This window comes from Bos javanicus, chromosome X (genome assembly GCF_032452875.1).
Source record: "Bos javanicus breed banteng chromosome X, ARS-OSU_banteng_1.0, whole genome shotgun sequence".
NCBI lineage: Eukaryota > Metazoa > Chordata > Mammalia > Artiodactyla > Bovidae > Bos > Bos javanicus.
The window spans coordinates 113,193,448-113,211,467 of NC_083897.1; the positions used below are offsets into that span (position 1 = coordinate 113,193,448).

Below are 18,020 nucleotides of genomic sequence, written 5' to 3' on the forward strand. Positions count from 1 at the left end.
ACCCAGACCTTATTTTCATGGACTCTGATTAAGTTTCAATTACATTTTAGGCTGTTATATTAAATGCCAAATGGATTTGTAATGACCCTCACTTAATATGCAACGAAAACAGGAGACTGTTAGCAACTTTACTTTAAGTTTTCACTCCAAATATTCTTCTAACTCAAGAGCTCTGAAAACACAGGTTTTGTATTATTCTACCCTGGCTTCATGGCTAATGATGAATATACTTGATGAGGAATACTTCACTTTAAGTGGCAGTTTTGAAGTACTTGCATGGAAGGTGGTGCACAATTAAAATTATTCTAACAGTCTGTTATGCACTGTATACAAGTAATAAAATTAATGGATGCACTTCAAGTAATGATCCAGTTCCTCTGGGTGCAATATATTTATTCATAGACTATTTCAGGGGTTGTTTAGAATATGAAATGTGAATGGATTATGATCCATTATCCCTGAGATTCTAATGTGCTACTATGAAATGGTTTCCATAAGTATTGTTCATAACGCCTGGTGAGTTAATGTTTGTGTTCTTAAGTAGCTAAGAAAAAATTAAAACAAACCAGATGCTCAAACAGTTGATACTTAAAACTTTGCAGGTATCTGCACTTATAAACTTTCTTGAAACTGAAAATTTTTCAGTTAAGAAGCATAATTCTATGAAATGCACATAAAAAATATAAAATTATTCACATGGGAGTATTTGCTGGGGAAACAGTACCTTTATCTATTCTGAAAAGTTTTAAGGGACTTTTTCATAATCTCATTACTACTAGTAGATAATAGATGGCCAATTAATTCATGAAGTTGAAGTAATAACGTTTCCAATTTTAGTTGATCCCTCCTCCAAGGGATCAAATTGGAAGGAAAAGAGAATGCCTGGGTCTCTGTATTTGGCTTTTCGCATCTGCGACTATTGCTCCCCTAGTGTTTGTATTTGTATGAAGTAGGCTATTGATTTGGTGTTGGGCAATTTCACAGGTAGTGTGTTTATTTTGTACCTACTCTAAGCTGAGAATTCTATCAGATACTTCCAGTGGAGACATTTTTCTTAGGAGATTTTATAGTTTAGAAAGACAGGATATACTGTAGTTGAGCAGGAAGCATATTCGTATATGAATTAATACTGTATTTCCATATAAAGCCTTAATAATAAAATGATTATCTACAGTCAAAATCATGTATTATTCAGTGACATGTAGAAATTTCTGTTTTTAACTTTTGGCATGGCTATACTTTGTAACTTGAATTTCAAATGATTATAAATTTATGACCGATTATTCCAAGATTCCCTAATAAGCTCTTATGTATTCATTGCTGATTGATATGATTTCTTATAAAATGTATAAATATACTTTATTCCATATTAGTGCCATATTATATAAAATTACTACTATCTTTAAAAAATATTTATTATTTTTCACAAATGATCTTTTTTAATCATTAAAAACTCCTCCTGTCCCTAATTTCACCATTTGAAAGATATGATCTCTTTTCCTTATTTCCTATAGGTTCTTTTTTCATTTCTTTATATTAACATTGACTAATATTTATTGGTTGCCTGGTATATGTCATGTTTGGTGTAACGATTCACACATGTTAACTCAGAACCCTGATAGGTGTTCTGTGAAGTCAGTTGTATTTTTTTTTATTTTTATTTTATATTGGAGTATAGTTGATTAACAGTGTTGTGTTACTTTCAGGTACACAGCAGAGTGATTCGGTTGTATATATACATGTGTCTATTTTTTTTCCAGATTCTTTTCCCATTTAGAGTACTACAGAGTATTGAGCAGAGTTCCCTGTGCTATACAGTAGGTCCTTGTCCGTTAACTATTTTATATATAGTAGTGTGTACATGTCAATCCTCATTCCATGGATGAAAAAAGTAAAGTCCAATATGAGTACTTAGCAGAACCAAGTTCACTCATTTAGTAAAGGGAGAGGTCAGATTTGAACTCAGGTGTGCCTAATACCAGAGCTCTTACTGTGAACTTTTGCCTGCCTTTACCATTTATCCTCGTAAGAGATCCTTCTTGTACATGTTGTTATACTTTCATTCCCTTTATTCAGTTATAAAAGTCAGTATGCTTATTAGTGGAGAGTACTGTAGATTGCAAAGTGGAATGGTACTCAATTCACTTTTCCCATTTATATTAATTTCTTTTGAAGCAATGTTTAGCATTTGGACATATTTTAGGCATGACATTGAACTGATAATTTCAGGTAATGATCAAGGACTCATTAAATTCTATCTCTGGATTTTATTAGGTGCCATGGAACTTACTGATACTGCATTATAATTTGATTTGTATTTTGCTGATTAAATTAACATGTATTATTCATATGAAAATTAATTTATTATTTTTTTCCAATTGCTTAGGGGTTTTCATATGGTTGACCTCAGGAACATTGAGATAATATTTTCTGTATTCCCTTATCATTTGGACTAATGCTAAATAAATTCACTGCAGCATCATTCCATCAGTACTTTTAATTTACTTTAGCACCTCTTGTTTGTCTATCATGGACTTGAAATACCAAGGGCTCCCTTCTTCTAAGTGCTTATTCACATTTAATATATGCTGAAAATATTTCTCCTAAACATCTGCTCCTTTAGATCCATGGCACATTTTTGAGTCGTTTTCTAACATAATTTACAGTTTCTACCCTGTGTATTTTTAAATTACTCCATTTCATTTTCCAGCAATATTATCAGCATTTTATCATAGTATTTTTTCTCAAAATGAGTGCCTATATGACCGGACATTTGGATTCTTCTCTTATACTTTGCAACAAACATGATTTTATAATTATAGTTTCTTAGTGGCATCCCTCGGAACATATTTTGGTATAATTCTTGGTCACTGCTCAAAACCAAATTATCCCAAGCAGAATATCCCATGAAACATCCAGATGTCTCAATGTCTCAATAAAACCAGTTGCTTCCTTAACTATTACAAGGGTATTAGAGGAATAGTTTGCTCCTGCAAACCACAGGCTGCCCTTTTTAGCTGTATATGTGGAAATGATATTTGTGGTTTGTTTTCTGCAGTGTCATCTTGAATAGTGTCCAACTCTGAAATTAGCGAAACTAGAGCTGTGTTTCAAATGAATTGAGAGATGTGGTTTGGCAGCATAGCATAATTACAACAAAATATAAATCAGAGTATCTGAGCAGAGAAAAGTAGAAGAGAATAAAATAATATAGTTGTTGACTTCAAATCCATGTTTTTTATTCTTTATAAAGAGTGAAAGGGGAGGCATGTACAAGTTAGCAGAACTTCAGGCCTCATATTTGCTAGAGATGGTCTTCAGACTTCTTAATAACTTACTGGTCTTTTAGCTGAATCATATTATCAGAAAGTTGTATAAAATGGACATTCATAAAAGAAGATTCTCCTGGACAAGTTGGTCTTCACTAGATCACAATAGCCCCTTAAATACTTTAATCTAGAGGAAGACTCTTACATTGAGCTTATGATCTCTTTTGAGTCTGTGAATATATGTGTGAATAGGAAACATTTGAGTATTCAGTATTTCAGAAATATTAGGAAGTTATCAGTGCTATCATAGCTATGTTTTAATGTCCATATTATATTTAATATTTTTCTTTAGTGTAATTTATTAAAGAAGTTGCTATGTAAACAAATTGTGTGTGTAAGAACATTTACATGTTGTGAACTCTACAGAATTAATAATGTGATATTGCTGTACTCTCGTTAGTATGGCATTAGTTACATATTGGCATTAGTTACATATCACACTTTGAAAAAAAATTAAATGAGATGAAATTTGCTAAAAGACAACATATTCCGTAAGACATAGTAGGTTTTCTGGAAGGCTAAAGTTGATAATGATATGGTTATGTTTCCATTTTGCCCTTGATAGACTTTTTTCTGCTTGAGTATTTCTGTAGCTCGTTTTCAAATATTCAGATCAACCTCCACATTTGTAAATGATGTGTAAATAATTCAAAAATCTTCTTTATAATTAGAAAGATTTTTTTTCCTAATGCTTGTTTTCTTTCTTTGGACTCATGTTCAGTCTGCTTCTTTCTGGCTTTGTATAGCATAAACAGATAATTAAATTGATTTTTTTTAATACATGTTCACTTTTTACAAAATAGAAGTAGAGTCACGGATGTAGAAAGCAAACTTCTGGTTACGAGAGAATAAGAAGAGGAGAGGGATAATTTGGGAGATTGGAACTGACATATATACACTACTGTATATAAAATAGATAACTAATAAGAACCTGCTGTGTAGTGCAGGGAACTCTACTTAATACTTTGTAATGGCCTGCGTGGGAAAAGAATCTATAAGAGTGGATACATGAATATGTATAACTGATTCAGTTTGCTGTATACCTGAAACTAACACATCACTATAAATCAACTGGATGGCCAATAAAATTTTTTAAAAAGAAATTGGAAATTTACAATTTTATGTCCATATTTTAATTAAAGACATGTATGACACAGTGATCAATAAAGGGATTTTAAACAAAAAATCCAAATAATAACAATTCAACTAATTGTAAATCTTTTTAAAAAGTGAAAATATGTTACTTTTTAGACGTGTAGTTTAATAATATACATGATATTTAGCGTTTATTTGGAAATATCCAAAAAGTTATTTGACTGCAATCTTCCATCCCCCCATCATAACTTTGTGCATTTTTTGTTTTTATTTAAATGTATTCTACTCTACTATATCTTATGTATCCTTAGCTAGTACTTTGTTGTATTCATGTTCTTTGATAAAATGCAACTCCAGCAATTTGCAATCAACAATCAGAAATCATATTGATACTTCAGCTTCTTCAATAAATAAATGATTTATTTGAAATCATTCAGATGATGAATAGTTTTAAACTTGAGTCAACATTGGTTTTCAGATAATGTCTTTCAGTTTGTGGCTTCAGTGGATATATATATTTGTTAAATCTGTCTTTCTAGAGGGTGTTAATGCTGACAGTATCAAACAAGCCTCAGAACAACTGAACAGCCGGTGGATCGAGTTCTGCCAATTGCTAAGTGAGAGACTTAACTGGCTGGAGTATCAGAACAACATCATCACTTTCTATAATCAGCTACAACAATTGGAGCAGATGACAACTACTGCAGAAAACTGGTTGAAAACTCAACCCACTACCCCATCAGAGCCAACAGCAGTTAAAAGCCAGTTAAAAAATTGTAAGGTAAGAATCTTTGCTCCTATTTGGAGCATCATAAATAGGACTTTCTTAGAAATTTCCAGAAGAATAGAAGAGTACTTAATGATAAAATTTTCTTCTTATGGGTTTAGTGAAACACAGTAAAGATTAAAATAAAAGTGAAGAAAATCATTTTAAACAGGTAACATATGGATACCTGAGTCCTGCAAGCTTAGTTATACATAATTAAGTGATTTTGTCAGATTCAGAATGATGAGGCAGTATTGGAATGTGGGAACCACATGTATCCTATGGAAAGTGGAAAATAATTTGGAGCTCTTTCTTTTAACAGTTAAGAGGAAAACCCAGTCATATGTTCAAAATGTGGAATCCACACAAACACACAAGCAGCTGATATCCTATATAATCAGATATATGAGGAAAATCTTTTTAAATGGCAGTTATTAAATTTGGAAAACAAGAGGAAGGTCATTTACAAAAATACTTTTTATATGTGCTTGGAATATAGAGGAATCTCAAGGGATAGTACAGTAACCTAGCATCAGAGCTGTTATTATTCTTAAAATAGAAGGGATCAGGGAGAGAGAAGTTACAGAAAGCCTGAAGATGAATTAGATGTCCATTGTAAAGACAGCTTTCAGAGCCAGTCCAAGTGCTAACACAGGAATGGAGCCAGAAAAATAGACACTCTGTTTTACTCTCTTTCTTGCCTCCAGAATCTGAACAGGACTCCCCATCAACTAAAATTAATCAGAAGTCAGAGGACAAAAAGCGGTAGTCTATAACTGTCATTCTCCTGGGCTACACGAGAAGGTTGGCTGTGTATCTAGTAGGGTAAACAAGATACAACACACACAAAAGGGCTGCGAAAGAGACTAATAGAGTATTCTGCATGTGTAAGAAAACAAGAGATATATCAGTAGAAACAACGTGAGCTTTTTGCATAAGTAGTTACTACAAAATGTTAGTTTGCATAGTTAAAAACTTTTCATGGGAAGTGGGAAGTTGCTTACAGGATAGATGAAAAGGTTTCCAGGAGGAACTTTAAGGGTAGACTGAGATGACTGGGTTTAATGTTAAAAGCAGTAAATGAGGGTTAATCTGCATACTTTGGAAATAATGGTTTAAATAATGGGAAACTGAAGATGGAGAGATGACATGGTTGGTTTGGAGGCTATTGAACCCAGAGTGATGGGAAATTCAAAGTTATTTTGAAGGGAAAGTCAAATGAAGGATTTGATGATGATTCTTCACATGATGAAACTACAGCTTTACTAGGAAGTAAATAAATTTAGCAAATACATTTGTGGATAAAGAATACCATATAGTGAGGCATTTATTTTATTAGTGTAATATACAAGTATAGGGAATTTCTTTTCCCTATAATTCTAGATACATTTTGCTATTAAAGAATAGAATCCATGACTTTGTTCTGTGAATTAGTGGAATATTTCACCTATATCATTTCTTGCAATAAAAAAATCTGATGATACTTATTTAACCTGTTTCTTGAGATTCAAATATAAATATTAATTACATCTTCAAACTGCATTCATCCATAAAATACATATTCAGTGTCTCTAATGTGGCCAAAAATGATATTAAGTGTTTTAACTGATTCGGGCTGCCATAACAAATACCGTAGACTGGGTGGCTTAAACAAAGAAATTTATTTTCTCACAGTTCTAGAGGCTGAAAATCCTAGATGAATGTCTGGCAAGGTTCAAATTCTGGTGAGAACTCTGTTTCTGGCTTGCAGACAGCTGCCTTCTCACCACGTTCTCACCTGGTCTTCTCTTGGCACATGTGCATGGAAGGAGAAAGATCTCTCTCTCCTTGTAAGGCCACTGGTCCTGTCAGATAAAAACTCTGTGTTTAAGACCTTATTTAACCTTAATTACTTACTAAAAACCTCATATCCAATTATAGCCACCTTGTGAGGTTAGAGTTTCAGCATGTAAATTTGGGGGAGCATCATCCAGTCCACAGATTCTCCCTGTACCCCCTATTTAGGTCCTTGTCACATACCACGAGCCCCCAAAGTCCAGAAGTCATAACTCATTCCACCATCAACTCTAAAGTCCAAAATCTCTTCATCATTTAAATCAGATATGGATGAGACTCAACATATCCCGAGATAAAATGCCCCTCCAGCTGTGGACCATTAAAACCAGGACAACATATGTATTTTCAAAATATGATGGTGGGACAGGCATAGGGAAAGGCATTCCCATTCCCAAAGGAGTAAAAATAGGGAAGAAAGAAGGGATGATAGATCCTGCTGCTGCTGCTAAGTCACTTCATTCGTGTCTGACTCTGTGTGACCCCATAGACGGCAGCCACCAGGCTCCGCCGTCCCTGGGATTCTCCAGGCAAGAACACTGAAGTGGGTTGTCATTTCCTTCTCCAATGCATGAAAGTGAAAAGTGAACGTGAAGTTGCTCAGTTGTGTCTGACCCTCAGCGACCCCATGGACTGCAGCCTACCAGGCTCCTCCATCCATGGGATTTTCCAGGCAAGAGTACTGGAGTGGGGTGCCATTGCCTTCTCGATAGATCCTAATCAAGTCCAAAATTTAGCAAGGCCGATTCCATTGGATTTAAGGTTTGAGAATAATCTTCTCTGGCTTGATGCCCTTCCTTCCAATCCTGCTGGGGTGATAGTTCTACTTTAGGACCTACTGGAGTGGCAGGCACTTAAGTTTTGGGAAGGTCTGCGTGAGCATTCATTGATCCTACCCTCATAACATTGTCGTAGAGTAAATGAGAAGACATTAAGTAAATGATTAAATAAACAGATATAAAATTACCACTGGGACAAACGTTTTAAACAGAGTTCTGGGAGAATATCTAACATGGAAAACCTGACCTTGATAGAGCCACTGAGGGCAGCTTTCTTGAAGCAGGTACATTTGAGTTGAAATTAGGAGAACAGCAGGGAAGGAGGCTTCAGGCAGAATAAACATGGTGGGAGGGAGCAATAATGACCAAAGAACTGAAATAAGGCCGATGTGAATACTGAGCATAAAAAGGCAAAAATGCAAGCATATGGTGGCTCAGATGGTAAAGAATCTGCCTGCAATGCAGGAGGCTGGGGTTCGATCCCTGAGTCAAACCAGGGATCGAAAGGAAATGGCAACCCACTCCAGTATTCTTGCTTGGAGAATCTCATGGACAGAAGAGCCTGGCTTAACAGCTAACACTTTCAATTTTCACATAGGAGACAAAGCAATGATTCTTAGGGCACACTAGGACCTTGGTCTCTTTCTGAGGAGAGAATGGAGATCACCGGGAGCTATTCTCTCAGGGTTAGAGAAATCATCCTAAGTGAAATTAATTCTTTTTTTTTTTCTGCATTCAGTCACAAAATTCCAAATTCTGATTATACGATTCCATCCCTTTTATTACCCTTACTCTTTCTCTCTTCCCCACTGGTTTCCATTAATTTGAGGTATCACCTTAGGTAGACTGTTTAGCAGGACAGCCCAAGATCATTCACACAACAGGTAAAATTGTACTATTTCGTTGTGATTAGTGATAGGTAAATAGATTAGCCCTTCCTATTTGTCAGTGTAGTCTGTTATTTGGAGATGTTTTTTAGGAGTAGGGTGCAGATTTAACTCTGAATCTAATATTTACCAGAACTGTTCTTGATATGTTGAGGGTTAGGGAGCACTTTAGGAATTGGAAGAAATCTGTGAACATTTTCATGAGAAAAATACACGTTTTTCCAGGGTAAACATACAATTTTAAAGGATAAACAAACTCAGAGAACATGCCTTACTATGGAGGACCAACCATGCTCAGGCCTTTTTATGGAAATGAGTAATTGTTATCATTGTTAACATCTTTTAAATGTTAAATATTTGAGGTCAGAATGATATTTCCTTTAATTTACTCTCAGAACTTTAAGGTCCCAGCTGAACATTTGCCCAAATGTTTTATTAGTTTCAAAGTCCCCTTTGTTTTGCAGAATATACTTTGCTATACTGTAGGCTCCTTATATAGCCCCCTAAACAGGGAGAATGACGGCCTTCCATCTGGCCAAATGTAAATCGGGTTATTAAATGTTTCACAGCAGATGTCAACGGTACCATTTGCAAGTCTAGCGTACAAAGTGAATGTCTGCAATTCTATGATCCAAACCACAGAGTATTACCTTTTGCCTCTTTCTTATTCTTTGTCTATGAATATACACCTACCTTTTCGCACCTGATCAAGAGGCTTTATATTTGAATGGGAGAGATGGGGGTCATCTCCTCATTTATTTAAGTGTCTTTCATTTTCACCTACCAGAATTTGATAGAGATTAACCTACCTGAATCAACTCATACTGATATAACCACATACCAAAATTTCTGTCAAAGTTATCTTTATATCTTCTCAAAATAGATAAAATTATCTATGTGATAAATTTATCTCATTTATTCCTAGGACAAATGTTACTTTCTCTAAAAGAGTATGCATGCATCCAAATATTTATATATATATATAAAGTTATATATATATATATATATATATAACTTTAATTTCCAGGAAGATGAGATTTATATTTAGTTCATAAATACTATAATTCTATAAATTTTCCCTTCTAATTGGCTTGTGTTTCCCTAATAGCTCAGTTGGTAAAGAATCTGCCTGCAATGCAGGAGACCTCGGTTTGATCCCTGGGTCAGGAAGATCTGCTGGAGAAGGAAAAGTCTACCCAATCCAGTATTCTCTCCTGGAGAATTCCATGGACTGTATAGTCCATGGGGTCGCAAAGAGTCAGACACAACTGAGTGACTTTCATTTTCAGTTGGCTTGTGATCCAATTTTTGAATTTTAATTATCCTGTTTTTTATATTTTGAATGGTAAATGATCCTTAAGTACTATTTCTAGAGGTAGCATAGTTATGATTTCTAAGTAAACAATCATGGTAACAATACTTTAAAAAAGAACATTGTGATTTCTTTGAGTTCAAATTATGTATATATCATATACTTATGAACTGCAACTTCATTGGAGACTAAAGAGTTTGAAAACATTTATATCAAGAACAGCACTATTCCGAAGAAATCGAATGCAGGCCACAAATGTGAACTACATGTGTAATTTTAAATGCTCTAGAAATGACATTGAAATAGGAAAAAAATAGGTAAGTCAGTGAATTTCAATAATATATTTACCCTGATATATCAAAATACCATTTTAAGATTTAATAATTATTTAAATCTATGTGAGTTTGTACTTTCATACCAACTCTGAAATCTGGTGTATGTTTTACAATGACTGCTAAGTCGCTTCAGTTGTGTCCGACTCTGTGTGACCCCAGAGACGGCAGCGCACCAGGCTCCCCCGTCCCTGGGATTCTCCAGGCAAGAACACTGGAGTGGCTTGCCATTTCCTTCTCCAATGCATGAAAGTGAAAAGGGAAAGTGAAGTCGCTCAGGTTGTCTACTTGAAAGTTATACAGTTATGTCCGACTCCTAGCGACCCCATGGACTGCAGCCTACCAGGCTCCTCCATCCATGGGATTTTCCAGGCAAGAGTACTGGAGTGGGGTGCCATTGCCTTCTCCTTTACAATGACAACACATCTAAATTTGGACTAACTACTTTTCAGATGCTCAGTAGTCACAGTTGACTAGAGACTACTACACTGGATAGCCTGGCAGAGTGTCCATGTGACTTGATCAAACAAATCAGAATAGTCTTGAGGGTGAAAAGGAGTGTTATTAACAATTATGCCAGGACAACAAGAGTAAAACAGAGCAAAGAGTCCCTCTAATTAAAATGATAGCAATTGCCTATTCAAGTCAGAATAAGTAAGACCATACAAAACTTAGATAATTATAAACACAAGTATGCGGGTGTATATATGTATTAATATGTAAATTACAATTATATGTGTACATATATGATTATATATATTCTGCATACATGTATTTAATCTATATAACATTAATATATATGCATATATATGGCTTAATTTAGTGTATATGTGGACATATATAGATATGTATGTATATATATAATTTATATTCTACACAAATGAATTTAGAGAAGAAAATTGTTCATTGGATAAGCTTAGAATTTGAAGCAAAGGTGCACAGTTTTGAGATGAGAGTTGTAAAGGAACATCTGTGTTTGATTTATGAAAAAGATGTAAGGTCATTCATAGTACTTTTCAACTGTATCCATCCATACCTGATGATGATCTAAATGATGTCATTTTGAAATTTAAAAATTGTTGTTTACGATGGTACCTGTTGAGTGAAGAGCCAAGGTATTCTCAAATTGATGACGTGTGCTGGAGGCTTGCTTGAGCCATCTTGGATGTTTGTTATCAATTTTTTGATAAGGGCCTTTAACTAAGCTTGCATCACTGCCTTTAAATACTTTACGTTGCAAAACTGTAATGTATGCAAAGTAACAGTGTTATTTAATACTCTAAATTATGGTACAGGATGAAGTCAACCGGCTGTCAGCTCTTCAGCCTCAAATCGAGAGATTAAAAATTCAAAGCATAGCCCTGAAAGAGAAAGGACAAGGGCCAATGTTCCTGGATGCCGACTTTGTGGCCTTTACAAATCATTTTAACCAAGTCTTTGCTGATATGCAGGCCAGAGAGAAAGAGTTACAGACAAGTAAGTAAAAATACTTACCATGACTGACTTGATATTTTTCTAATTAGTTACTTATTATGAAAGAGTAAGTACTGACATGAAAGAATGATTTCCATCAAAGAAACCATGCTCCCTACAAACTGTAGTAACAAGTAATGAAATGCAATTGTAGGAAAATAGATATGTTAGATTTCCATTTCTCCCCCTCCATTATAATTTCATGACTATGAGAAACAAATAAAGCATATGTTGTATATAGGCATAACTTCTCCTTGGCAAGTTGCAAATTTTACAGTCCAATGTTTGGAACATGGAAGGAAATAAAAGATCAGTTGAAGCCCTGTTAGTAGGTTTTCATCAAATCCAGTTTGCTTCATGTACAAGAATATCTAGCTAGGTGTCTTGCTAATACTTCTGTCAATTTATATGAAGATATTATAGCTGTAGCATACATGTGGCAACTGAAACTCAGCCAAGGACAAATTATTCTTTGGGCTGCATTTTACTATTGGATCATTCTGACTATACCGTATCTTCTTTTTTCTCATTTACTGGTAAAATACAACGTAAGAGTGGAGCAGTTATGCAAATACCTACCATATGACTAGCAAATTTTTCAGGATGTCTCTTTTGTCTTTCACCAATTTGCTCTTAGGATATTAATACACAGTCCAAATACCCCTACTCATCAGCCTACTTTTGAAGACAAAATTTCCTTTGACAAGCAGGTTTTTGAGCACTTTTAAGTATCAGCGAAAGGGTTTTTGAGTCACCATATACATATATGCATATGTATATATATGTACACACAAAGGAGTATAGAGTAAAACTAGATTTCAAAGCATTAAGATAAAAATATTTTTTAAAAGTTATACTTAAAGTTGTTATGAGAAGCACAAGTGAATATATTTGTTTTCGACTGAGACTTTAAATTTGTTGGAACACATGCATTTTTAATTGCTTTCCTTTGTAAATATGCAACAAATTTACCACACAATAACATTTCTAGAATCAGTATAGTGTAATATATGGGCTTTCCTCACTTTCTAATGTTTTTTCCCTTTTATTTCCTGGTGAGATCATGTATTGAAAGATTAATTTTTTTTTTTCCTTCAAAGTCATTTTTTGATGAGGAGTTTATTTTACTGATAGGGAGTGAAGGAATACAACTTTACAATCATGTCAGCTCCCTCTAGTGGATTTCAGTGTACTTGTTGCTGGGCTTCTCTAAAATCAATTGGGGAAAGGAATGAATGTCCTAAATTTTCAAACATTGATCTATTTAAGAATAATGCATTTTCATTATCACAAAATCCATAAACCTCCCTTAAAATCAAGTACATGTTGATGGTTATACTGTAACTGGTTGGCAAAGGAGCGTATCCACTGAAATTTATTTTAATTTATATAAACTTATTAAGGTTTAACATTTTTCCTGTTTTTTTTTAAAGGTATTCAAACTGTTGATGTGTGGTGACATATTGGATTATGATACTATAATATAAATACATAATAATATATACTTCTATCTATACAGCTATCAATATATTCATCTATATTATCATATCTTCCCTTTATCTTTCATATATATGGTGATAGTTTATAAAAAACTGCCAAATATTTTCACTCCATTTTTGTCTAAATAAAATATTCCCCTTTCCACTGTAGTAATCAAAATATCTCTAGCACTGTGATACAATCATTTGGAAAACTTGTTTTGATTCCTTAATAATCATTAATTAAATATGGATTATATATATTAATTATATGTCATTTATATTTACACAAAACTTATATGTAGTATATGTATTTAATATTATAAATTGTGTATGCAATTTATAGTTGCATATATCATGTTATACATAGATTATATAATTTATATACATATTTTATGTAATTTATATATATGTATTATGTACACATATAAAAATGGTGAGTAAAAAATTCACCATGTCAAGTCATATTACAATTAACTTTGTTAACTAATAATTATTTTCAAGGAATTTGCCATATGTATGTTTTCCCTAAACTGACTCCAGGGAGTAAATCTCATTACTTGTATCACTACATGGTGCTTTGAACATATTAAGTATTCAGTGAATAAGAGCTACCACAAAGACCTGGAAATCTGTCTTGACTTTCATCCCCTCTTTCCTTTTCTTCACTAGTGTTCTCACAGTTAAACAGAAACTTGACTTTTTAAGTGTACTTTGAATGGTGAAAATTGGTGTGAGAAATTGGTGGTTGGTACCTGGCAAAAATGATATGAAAAATAATACTAAAAGTTAAATGTACTCTATATTGATAGCAATTTTTAGTCTACAAACAAAAATCTTATAAATCATCATTCTTAGTCCTTAGAGGCAACTCTTTGAGAATATGATTATTATTCCCATGTCACAAGTGACGCATTAGAGCTCAAATAATGGAAAGGATGTATATATGAAATGGTTTAAGAACTGGAGAATATATTAATGCTATATTAATAGCAGCATTATTCATGATAGCCTCAAAATGGAAGCAACCCATATGCCCATCAACTGAATAAATAAATAGAGTATATCCATACAATGAAATAATACTCAGTAATGAAAAGTAATGAAGTATTGATACATGCTACAGCATGGTTTCCTTAAAAACATTATGCTAAGTGAAAGAAGCCTCTCACCAAAGACCATATATTATATGATTACATTTATTAGAAATGTCCACACTATGCAGATCTAAAGAGACAGAAATAAATGAATGGTTGCCTAAGGCTAGAAGACTGAAATGGTAGCATTTCCTCCCAAAGCAATTGATAAAGCCTTTTCTAGAAACTGCAAACCAGAAAGATCATTTTCTACCCTAGATGAGTTTGGAAAATAGCAAAAAGTTTGTTAGGGTAATCCATTATTATAACAAAGAAGAAATTAAATGTTCCTTTTAAATGTAAATATGGAAACACAGTTTGAAATATGCTTTGAACTCCTTTCAGTTGTGAGAGATATAATCATGCCAAGGAAATTATTATTTTGTTGTTTTTACCAGCCATTGGGGAAGTGGCAGCATTAATTATAACAAAACAAGTGTTTTCTTATTTTCTAAAACTTTAAAAGTGTGTTCTTTTGTTCTTTAACCCTAGATTGCCGACACAATATTTTTCTTTTCTTAAAAAAAAAAATTGACAAGAACTCATAATATGAGATTTATCTTCCTAACAAACTTTTAAGTGTAAATAAAGTGTTAAGTGTAAATCAGTGTTGTACAGCAGATCTCTAAAATTAACTCTTGCACAGTTGAAACTTTGGGGTTTCCTGGATGGTGTGGTGCTTAAGAATCAACCTGCAATGCAGGAGACACAGGAGATGTGAGTTCGATCCCTGGGTCGGGAAAACCCCCTGGAGTAGGATGTATAATATCATATGTGAAACGAATCACCAGTCCAGGTTCGATGCATGATACAGGATGCTTGGGGTTGGTGCACTGGGATGACCCAGAGGGATGGGATGGGGAGGGAGGTGCGAGGGGGTTTCAGGATGGGGAACACGTGTACACCCGTGGTAGATTCATGTTGATGTATGGCAAAATCAATACAATATTGTAAAGTAATTAGCCTGCAATTAAAATAAATAAATTTATATTTAAAAAAAGAAACCTATTCCAGTATTCTTGCCTGGAAAATCCCATGGACACTAATTCAATACATAGTTTTGAACACTTGGTGTGTGCCATGAAAATAATGGATACTAGGTATTTAGTGGAGAAAATTGGGAGGGAGATTTATGTCTTAATGGAGCTTATAGGAATAAAGATACTGAACAAATGAATATCTAAATTATATTATCATAGATTATAATCACTTAGAAAATATTATTCTGGGGTGATGACATTTGAGTCAAACCCCAAGGATATGCAGGAACCAGCTGTATAGTGAGTTAAAGGAAGGATATTAGGAAAAATGGGAATACACACAAATGTCCCAAAGTAGGGAAGTATTTGGCATGTCCAAGAAGACAGAAATGAGGTCTGGAAGGAGGAAACCAGCAAATCATGGAAAGATTAGGATAAAATCAGAATGGAGTTCATGCAGGCTACCCCCTAGAGGCTCCTATAAAAAGTTCAGGTTATATTTCAGAAGTGTTGAAATGTCTAAAAGAATTTCAATTAAAGAAATTAAGTAATCTGATTCACATTTTTGAAAGATTGAAGAAGGGTCAGAGCAGAAGCAGGTAGATAGGGAAAAGGTAGGTAGGGGAAATGGTAGCCATACAGGCACCACCTTGGACTGGAGTTGTGATACAGTAGATAAAGGAAAAGTGCAGGCAGCCCTTGAAGTGCTGATCAGATGAGGACGTGTAGTAGGAAGTACTCTTACCAAAAACTACAGAGAATTACTTTTGCTTCCTATGGAGATAATAGAAAAAAAGTTTAGGATGGCCAGCAAACAGTGCTCCCTATGGCCATAATTTCAAGCTCTGTTGTTAGTCCCTACTACTCCCTGTTAAGATGCAGAGACTGGGAAGGGAAATAAAGGTTGACCTGAGTTAGCTCTTTCAGCTCCAGATCAGAAACTTGACCTTATTTACTTTTATATATAGGAAAGGGATTCTTTTGTTCTGGAAGACAAAATCTGTATCACTTTGCTTTTCAAGTCCAGAAAAGAAAAGAAGAAAAGCTGTTTGTAAATGGTCCTTTTGTTTTCATACTGTTGTCTTTATCAATACCACCAACAGCGTGAATAATGGACACATTTATTTAAGCTTAACATGTGCTTCATGCCATGAGATACAGGAATTGCTCCCTGACCTTGAGAATCTTGAGAACATATGCTAAATGCCAATGGAGCATTAAAAATAAAAAATGTTTTGAACACTTATTTAGCAGGAGTTCTTAAAGATAGGTTTGATGAACCAGAAGGGCTAATATTTAAAAAAGTGGAAAAGAAGGAAAATGCAGCAACCCCCTCCACAAACACTTCCCTTATATCATAATAAATATTTCAGTAATATAGAATTTATATTTACCACCATCTTGGTTGGTTGTGCATGCCAAGTTACTTCAGTAGTTCTGACTCTTTGCCATGCTATGGACTGTAGCCCACCAGGCTGTTCTGTCCATGGGATTCTCCAGGTAAGGATACTGGACAGGGTTGCCATGCCTCCTCTGGGGGATCTTCCTGACCCAGGGATCCAACTAGCATCTCTGAAGTCCCCTGCATTGGCAGGCAGAGTCTTTATCACTAGCACCACCTGGGAAGCCCACGGACTTGTTTGGAAAGTTGCGATGGATGTAGAAAGGGAATAATTTGTTCAGCAGGTGATTATTAGAGCACTGATTGTGAAAAGATCCAGATTTCAGTTGATCTACTGGTTGTTGTTCAGTGGCTCAGTCATGTCCAGCTCTTTGCGACCCCACGAACTGCAGCACGCCAGGCTTCCCTGTCCTTTACCATCTCCCTGTGCTTGCTCAAACTCATGCCCATTGAGTCGGTGATGCCATTTAAACATCTCGTCCTCTGTCATCCCCTTCTCCTCCTGCCTTCCATCTTTCCCAGCATCAGGGTTTTTCTAATGAGTTGGCTCTTCCCATTAGGTGGCCAAAATATTGGAGCTTCAGTATCAGTCCTTCCAATGAATATTCAGGATTGATTTCCTTGAGGATTCACTGGTTTGATTTCCTTGAAGTCTAAGGGACTTGTAAGAGTCTTCTCCAGCACCACAGTTCAAAAGCATCAATTCTTTGATGCTCAGCTTTCTTTATAGTTCAACTCTCACATCCATGCATGAATACTGGAAAAACCATAGCTTTTACTAAACAGACCTTTGTCAGCAAATGATGTCTCTGCTTTTTAATACACCATTTAAGTTTGTCATAGCTTTTTTTCCAAGGAGCAAGCGTCTTTTAATTTCATGGCTGCAGTCACTGTCTTCAGTGATTTTGAAGCCCAAGAAAACTGTCACTCTTTCCCCATCTATTTGCCATGAAGTGATGGGACCAGGTGCCATGATCTTCATTTTCTGAATGTTGAGTTTTAAGCCAGCTTTTTTACTCTCCTCTTTCACCTTGATGGAGGCTCGTTAGTTCCTCTTTGCTTTATGCCCTAAGGGTCACGTCATCATAAGGATGGGGATTCATTGGAGACATGGCTTTTAAAAAAATTCTGAGGTGATCTTGGATAAAATCCCTAGAAACCCATATGCTTTGCTCGTGTCAGAACACATCTGGGACCCTTCATGGGAATGAAGTGTGA

General features: G+C 34.8%; 1 protein-coding gene across 10 annotated transcripts in view; it reads left to right on the forward strand.

Moving 5' to 3' along the window:
- DMD (dystrophin) overlaps nt 1-18,020 on the forward strand; it is a 2,228,404-nt gene that overhangs the window by 764,530 nt on the left and 1,445,854 nt on the right. For all 10 annotated transcript variants that reach the window (XM_061410475.1, XM_061410469.1, XM_061410467.1 and 7 more), the window contains 2 exons: nt 4,964-5,205; nt 11,629-11,809. In XM_061410475.1, coding sequence (XP_061266459.1) covers nt 4,964-5,205; nt 11,629-11,809 — 423 coding nt within the window. The remainder of the gene's footprint in view (nt 1-4,963; nt 5,206-11,628; nt 11,810-18,020) is intronic.